This window comes from Austrofundulus limnaeus, unplaced genomic scaffold (assembly GCF_001266775.1).
Source record: "Austrofundulus limnaeus strain Quisiro unplaced genomic scaffold, Austrofundulus_limnaeus-1.0 Scaffold10, whole genome shotgun sequence".
NCBI classification, from domain to species: Eukaryota; Metazoa; Chordata; class Actinopteri; order Cyprinodontiformes; family Rivulidae; genus Austrofundulus; species Austrofundulus limnaeus.
In genome coordinates this window covers 4,070,569-4,079,250 of record NW_013952412.1, presented here as the reverse complement: position 1 = coordinate 4,079,250, position 8,682 = coordinate 4,070,569, and the positions used below count along the sequence as shown (strand labels likewise).

Sequence of the window (8,682 nt, the reverse complement as noted above, 5' to 3'; positions counted from 1 at the left end):
TATACACAATTATTATTTTTTAATTTATTTTTTCCTTAGGTACATTCTGTGTGTCTGTGTTCTAACTTGACAGCTGTTGAATTGTTTTGAGTTGGTTCTCTGAGTTGGCCTTTTCTACTATGGCCTTAGACCAGTCATTACTAGATATAGTAAAGTAAATAATGAAAAAATAATTTCTTAAAACATTATTTATTAGCATGACTGTTAGAAACTTATTTTGGTAGACAGCATTCTGTTTACGGTAAGGAAATGAAATATCTACATATTGAAGCATTGGGTTTTACTTACACATTTGAGGGCTGCCARGCTGGCCACTGAGCTTTCATTTTGATGACTGTTAGAACATCATCACCCTGCAGTGAGAAAAAGACACAAAAGTTAAATATTAGTTCACTCGCATAACTAGAACACAACTGTGTGATGAGCACACMTTGTTTCAACGTTTTTGATTTCACAGCAATTGCTTATCATCAGAATTTTTGCTTTAATTTGCATTTTAGCACAAACACATAAAAAAATTCCATCTCACAGCAATGCAAGACTGTTGACATCAGTGCAATGAAGCCTAATTAATCCTTAAATTGTATATATGGTTTTGCTCTTGACCCTGTTAAACAGCAGCACTTTGAGCTGAAAGTGAAACTACTGCCAGAGTCCTCTGAAGCCACAGGGCCAAGTCTTTCCTGCTTGGCTTGAATTGACCTGTCGTACTCCCTCACACTGAGGATATCAGCCATGAAATTGGCTCACAATGAGCTGAGGGTAAAGTCTTTAAATACTACCTCAGTGAGGTAAAAGCCAAGTGGTGCATGGTTTTCGCACTGGTAGAGAAAACCTTAGCAACCCTGGTTCGTTTGTTTCATGCATTGCACTGTACATGGTGCTTGTCAACCAGTCGTATGCAACATTAAAACAAGTTGTGTTGTGTAACCCCTTGAAAYAAATGTTAAAAAAAAGACTGAATGYRTAAATTCAAGTTAAAAATCAGGCATAAGTTCAGGTAGCAATGTARCAAAAGACCAAACAAAGAACTTTTAGAAAAAAATACCTTCTATAACACGACTTACCATTCTAAACATAGGTGATACGCAGCTGATATAATGAATATAAAACCCGGTGACTTCCCGAACAGAAATTTTCTTGTATCTATTAGTGAAGAAGCATCTTAAACTGCAAATGACATTCACTCTCATCCTGGAAGGAACAGATTCATATCGCATGAATAATTTCCATCTAGTTCTGACAAGCGCAGTGAACCTTCATTTGTGACGCTTGATTTAGCATTTGTAATTCCCTGTTAGGCAAGAAACTACATTTAAAGTGACATAATCAAAAATAAATAGAGGAGCAAATAGGAAATATTAAACTTTATAAACACTACAACTCTTTTTTTCTGACATTTGTAACAGTTTATTATGAATACACTTGAGAAGGCAGTCTGACGGTAGTTGATATGTTTTCATACCACTGAGTAACAACCAAATACTTCCTTCAACAACTCTTCTGTCTTAAATCKACAGTGTTTAGGAAGATACAGTATATCCAGAGTTTCCATCATGTTGCTGACATTAAGGCTGTTTTTGAGGAAAGACATAAAAAATACACAAATTATCTGGCACAAAAACAATGAGTTTGACATTCCTCAGCTCAAAAGACAGCTTTTTTAGATGATGATTTGAGTTATATTTATGGACCCTTCTACATGAAAAAATGTTTTTTATCTTGACATAATATTCGGCCTAWAAGAAATTAATCATAATTATTGCATTTTGTGATTTAGTTTTCTTTAGAAAAATACAATTTGTGGAGTAAGATGAAAATTGCCACAGTCACATTCACTGATGGTGTGAGAAAAAGGTCCTCCCTCARATAGTTTTATTTTACAAGGTTCCATCAGCTAAACAGTAAAAATCCTTTGTGAAACTGTTTTTTTTTTTTTTTTTTGGTTTGTCTGGTGTTTTTTTTATTACCTTACTGATTAATATAGTACTTTTAAAAGTAATTTCAATTCCACACAATTAATTTTTTTCAGCTGATTTGAAAATTGCTTCAAATTAATTTAGGTGAATTTGGTTTCTATGAAAAGCAGCCCATAAAATGATTAAACATATTTAAGAACTGCAAAGAAAAGAAAATATACAACTATGCATGCATATCCTTGAGGTTTAAACCGAACTAAGTTTTTATTTCTCAGTGTTGATTTAGAAAACAGATGAGTTAGTGCAGACACACAGGTTCCTAGTGCACATAAAACCATATTAGCATCTTTCATGCCAGTGAAGGCAGACAGTCGCCAAAGCAGAGGCAGTGAGGAGACTGCTGTGGAAATTGCCCATATAATTCAGGCAGTGCCTATGAAAAATTATACTAATGGCCATTCCCAGTTCCTGGTGGCAATGCTGAAATGAGGGAGGTGACATCCCTTTACTCACTGAAACAGCAGCAAAAACTACATTTCAGATACCCTCTGAATTTTCATTTACATCACAGACTTGTGGAATCATCACGCTGAAATGATCATTAGTGCGAACCACCATAAAAATAATGGTGTCATTTTTCACATCATCAGTATTTATGAGAAATCAATTTTTGTCTGTGTGAAACAAAATGCAAATAGCTATATATAGTTTTATTTTTTTACATTTAAATTAAATCAGTGTGCTCCAACCTGAAATGAAGAATGACCAGTGAAAATGTAATGTGAGAGCAAATACCAACGTTAAGTTGTATGCCCAAAAAACAGCATAACATTTACTGCTAATTATTGTGCATATTTATGGGTTAAAGGGTTCAAGAACTGCTAGTTTATTTTGTATTAAAAGCCATAGAATTCCCAAGCACAGCTCAATTATGTAAAATTAAGAGTTGTTTTTTGCCCATGAGCCAAAACTCCACTCAGTCCACAGCAGCCTTTTCCCACGATGAGATAGCAGCTCCTCTGATGTTGTAATCAAAGTTCTACACAAGAATCTCTGATCTGGCTGTCCCAGCACATCCAAACTATTAATAGGCATACGAAATTGCTTCGAAATTCCAATTGGATGTAAGCTGGCTGTTATCAGCGCATACTGTGAAAGGCTTACACAGCCTTCAGGTGTTAATTAAATCTCTACTGACATTCCCATATCCTGCCCCACAGAATAGGCTGCAGTTCAGATATTGTGCAGATGAAGTCTCTTCAGTCAAACCAGTCTGAAACAAAAGGAGACAGGACAACGACCCACAGGCAGCATGAGAAAGAGTGTTGACAAGAGATTTGTTCATGTCGAAGGCAGATGAGTTTGCAAGCAGTGATGACTTCTCTCGAGAGCTGTGAATTGATTTGCTGACCGTGGTCGTCCTCAGTGGTAATCTCTGAACCTAGCGTTCCAGTCTCAAAGGCTGCAGTTCTGCGTGGCACACTCATTCATCAAGTAGCCTGAGCCATCATACAAAGAGCTTTCAGCAGACCTGGGTCCAAAGCTGGGGAGATATTGTTAAAAACGAAGTGAGGTAACGTCTGTTGAAGACCCACTTCAGTGTGTCTGTTGCTCTCTAGGTGTTTCTTCTTTGTACTTTTATTCTTGTTTTTGTAATTCTTCTTCTATAAAGAGGTCAATGGTCTTTTTTTTAAATAGCCCATACTACAGAATGCTGAATGAAACTAGTATGTGTTTTTAAACGAAAGCCATTTATGCTGTCATCTGCACAGGTATTCAATGCACCACACCATCCATCTATTTTCTTTCACCAACTTTTCTTTTCTGGGTCACGGGGTCAGCTGGTGCCTATTTCCAGCAGCCACTGCGCAASAGGATGAGTACACCCTGGTTGCAAGTCCATCACAGGGTCACGTAGAGACAAATGAAACAAACTATTCACACTTGAATTCATGCCTAGGGACAATTTAGAGTTATAAATTAATCTAACGTGGGAGGAAACGCACACATGCACAGGGACAACAAGCACTCCACACAGAAAGGCTGGGAGGCAATCCTGCGACCTTCTTGCTGGGAGACAGCTCTAATAATTGCATAATGTTGTCACCTAAACCAAGTCAGACACTTTTCTTTCTTTTGCAAACCATCATATCACAATTAGGCATGTTCCATTGTCCAGCTGCAATGTATACTAGTGTTAAAAAGCTTAAAACCACAATTTTACACCCTTCTTGGGGTTGAAACTCCTTTTCTATCACAGAGAGTGGTTCTTTTGGGGGGGGGGGGGGTTGAAAGCACTGTAAACCCCCAGCTGTTGCTGTGAACTGTCAACTTCATTTAAATTCAATTCAATTAATTTATATAGCGCCAAGTCATAACAACTGTTGTCTCAGGGCGCTGTACACACACACACACACATACAAACACATCCTATTACACAATGTTTCTTAACTCTTACCCTCTTTTCAACTAGCAAAACCAGTGAACTACACCCAACTACCCTGATACAAACTGCACCTTACACTGATGCAGGCAGAGTACCCAAAATTTGTACTCAAGTAAAAAATCGCACTAGTTCAGCATATTTTACTCAGGTAAAAGTAAAAATTACCTGTCTGAGAAATCACTCAAGAGTAAGAAAGTATTTTGTAAAATGGCTACTTGAGTACTGTCATAACATGTGATTTAATATTTTAAAATGTCATCAGACTGACAAAAAATAGAAAGTTATGTGCAAATTCTGGCATTTTTAAAGGCTTTTCCCCCCATTATAAAACTTATAAAACAAATACTTTTAAATATAGGGCATATGAGGGTTCTTTGCAGTATATTAGCTGTTCCTAGGACTGCTTTTCAGGACTGTCAGATGCTTCTCCAGGTACAGTATCTGTTGAAGCCACTTCTCCTGCATGAGGGGTCACTGCCTCGTGTGCTCTGATGACCACGGGAACCACAGTTGCCTTAACCTGCCAATTCCGTACAGATGATTCTGTGCAATATACTACATGGTTATGGCATTCCATGTATTCCTTTCCTGCTAGTATCCTACACCCTGCTGTGAGATGCTGGATTGTTTCTGGAGTCTCTTTGCACAGCCTTCGCCTGGGATCTTGCCTGGTATGGTAGATCTGGGCCTCACTTGCTTAGGTGCCCAAGGCCTTCTCCTCTGCTGCCATGATCAGTGCTTCTATGCTGCCGTTCAGTCCTGGTCAGATCAGCCACTTCAGCTATCTTTCGGTGGTACATCCCATGCAGGGATTTTTCCTCCCATAGTGGTTTCTTCAGCTCCTTCTCTTCCAGTTTCCACTGTCGGAGACATTCACTGAGTGCTTTGTCTTCTGGGGCCATCTTCCTGTTGTTTTCTTGGAACTTGATATTTCATCTTGGATGGTGTGCTCACTTCAACATAAACTGTAGCTGTGTCTCTAGTGCATTTCTGGTTAAAACATTTATATTCTTCATTCAGTGAAGTTAATTATGGTGGGTAGAGTATTCTGAAATTTTACTCAAGTAAATGTATTGATACTTCAAAATAGTATTACTCAAGTGAAGTAAAAATACTGTATAGTAAAACTACTCAAAATGTATATTCTTCCCAAAAATTTACTCAGATAAATGGAACTGAGTTCATGTAACTAGTTAGTACCCATCTCTAACCTTACATCATGTCTAACTCTGAAAACAGGTTTTGCCAACAAATGGCCTTATAACGTTTGAACACTGGGATTTTAGTTCAACAGTGACAATATTATTTCATTAGTTGGTGACTGTTTAATTTATGTTTAACACAACAAGCATGTGGAAACAAACTGAATTCACATGCAGGCATATCAGTATAAATAAAATATCACCATATAAATACGAAACCTCTGCTGGTTGCACCAAAAAAGATTTTCAATGTGATCTGAGCACCTAATAATACAGCAGCAAAAAATGATTCAACACAAAACCCCTTATTATACCTAAACTATATGAATATGCCCCCACATACATACAGTACATACAGATAAAGCACACTGGCTTAAGCATCCCCACTGCAGTTCAGATTGTGCTTGCCAGGGGCTGTTTGGTTTAATTTAAGCAGTCATAATAACAGTTCTAGGAGCCAAGACAGGCATAAAGGTTTTTGAGATCTTTGTTTTCCAAAATGGGAATTTCTCTGCTCAGCTCAAAAAGCTGAGTTGACAGACCAAGAGAAAAACTGCCAGCTGAAATTAAAGAATTATTCTTGCCTAAACTTGAGTGGACACATTTTTTCTTTGTTTCATTTGAAAAGTGAAGAAAAAAGGGGGAAAAATCTGAAATGAAACCTTCATCATAGTGTACTTCAAAAAAATTCTGCAGACTCTTTTAAGGTTGAGCATGTTGTTCGACATGTCTAGACAAGGTTGAATACAAAGCTGTGGTGAAGACTTTACCCCCTGCGGGGCTGCTTTCTAGTTCATTATGATACCACTGTGGCAAAGCTAATCTAGAGCAACAGCACATGCACAGAAAGATTAAAACATACAAAGAATGTGATAAATAGATTGAGAGCGATAAAAAGACAAAAAATAGCACAAACTGACTGATAAAAAAACAGCCTGCAGCTTGTGTGGGAATTATCACGTTAACATATTTTGCATGCTATATTTTTTGCNTATATATATATATATATATATATGATTTTTGGATATTAATTACTACTTTCTTCCTGTCTCTTGACTCTCTTGAAAAAACTATTCTGCATAAACACCAATAAAATCTGCAGCTTGGAGAGCCAAATATATATAAAAAACAAATCAAAATGTATTAGAAACTTACAACAGTAAAACATCATGTGGGTTTGATTCAATTATAAAATGTGGTTTGAGGACAAATAAACATTGAGAGGTTCTTCTGAAACCACAGTCGAAATAAACATTTGACAAATTATCATAATTTCTTCCAAAACAGCTACAGTAGATGCTTACTATTATGCTGGACAGCAAAATTCATATTTCCAGCCAAAGTAATGTCATTTTCCCAAATTATTCTCAGCTGGCAGCAACAGGCTGGTTTTATTTGTGAAAGAGAAAAAATCAGAAATATTTTGAACATTATGAGTTTCTGTTTCTGCAAGAATTGTAAGCATTACTATTCATTTTTGTTTGTTTGTTTGTTTTTACACAAGAAGTGAAGTCCACTCTGTGGATTAGACATGTTRAAATTAACATGTAACTTTATCTGAAAATGTAAAAAAGTCCCTTTAAATACATCCTTTATAATATTAGCTAATACATAAGTCTATTGGCCTATGATCTAACACAAATGAAAATGAAAGAGCCAATAATCCACATATTCAAATGAGTGCTGTTGTTTTGTATAGCTGCTGATTCTTTTTTTTTATTATTGTGGTTTTATACAGATCTGTTGCTTTTTTGGATTACTAAGACTGGTTGCTATAGAAAATTATCACATTTATTATACATCAAATAACGGCTTTATATTTTACTTTACTACTTCACTTTACAATCAAGTCTAATCAGATGTGGATCTGTGTTAGGCTTTTCATTTTAGTCTATGTGGACTCTGTGTCTTAGCTGTCAGTCAGTGAGTGTCTTTCTTATTTGTTTGACTCACGCATGCAAAGACAGACTCAAAGTCCTCGACCTTGTGAACAATATGGAACCTGAAGTGATTAAGGGGCATCAGGGTCAGTTTCTCATTTATTTCTCTGGTATCACTTTGACTGAGAACAGACTTATCAATGTGGCCTCATGAAAAAAAGGATCAAGCAAATTTAATGGCATAGTTTATTGCTGTTTTTTGGCCTTGATTTGTGTAAAAATCWAATTACAAGTGTCTTTTTATTCCAAGAAGATCAGCCTTTTTTAAGTAAATTAAGCTTCTAAATGTGCCACTGGGACTTGGTGATATGTCATCTTGATTAGCAATTACAAAAAGCCTCAGGACGAATTTTTATTGCATAAGCTGCAATTGACCAAACCAAACATTAGCCACATAAATGTACAGTAAATTACACATGCTTCAGCCTTTGGGATGAAAACATGACCATTTACAGTTGAATAAGCATATGAGTGAGTGTGTGAAACAGCAAATGACCTCATGCATATATCATTATCTGTTTATGCTGGGCTGCTGCTAGCATTACAAATATTATGCTATAGAAAATTTTAAATCCCCCCCCCCCCCCACACACACACACAATCACAAGATGCACCAGTGTCAGCTAAATAATACAAATTAACTGTTACTCTTCAAATACAAACTCAAGTGAAACACCCCCCCCTCCAAAAAAAAACAATAAATAAGTTAAAAAAAAAAACTTGATTAATACCAGATACAAGAGGGAATGATTTCCATAGGAGAATGCAGACAAAGACAAAGCCCAAACATTCTAATATTTAACATAAATTTTAATTTTAATTTCCCTAAACTGTGCCATTTCACACTTACAATAACAGACAAATATTCACTGAAATGTTCTGACACATTTGAACACGATAAACAAATTATTTGGAAGATATAGTGCACTAAGCATCAGGGATTGGCAAAATGTCCAGTCCCCTTTTCCATTGCATGGTGCTGTTCAATTATTCCATTCAGATTTTTGACACACAAATTATGTTTTCAAAGATGCCTTTGTCTTATACATCTGAGGTTCCAAAATAGTTCTGCTTTTGTCCCTGAAGCTGCATGTGCACCTCTGAGATCTGAGCCAGCCAGCTGTGCCAGGGAAAACCACAAACACCCACACAGGTTTGTTTTTATATCCCCATGG

General features: G+C 36.5%; 1 protein-coding gene across 1 annotated transcript in view; it reads right to left on the bottom strand.

Annotated features, from left to right (window-relative positions):
* The window catches only part of spon1a (spondin 1a), a 51,458-nt gene that overhangs the window by 12,307 nt on the left and 30,469 nt on the right, over positions 1 to 8,682 (bottom strand). Inside the window, exon 7 of the mRNA XM_014001894.1 lies at positions 289 to 353. Coding sequence (XP_013857348.1) covers positions 289 to 353 — 65 coding nt within the window. The remainder of the gene's footprint in view (positions 1 to 288; positions 354 to 8,682) is intronic.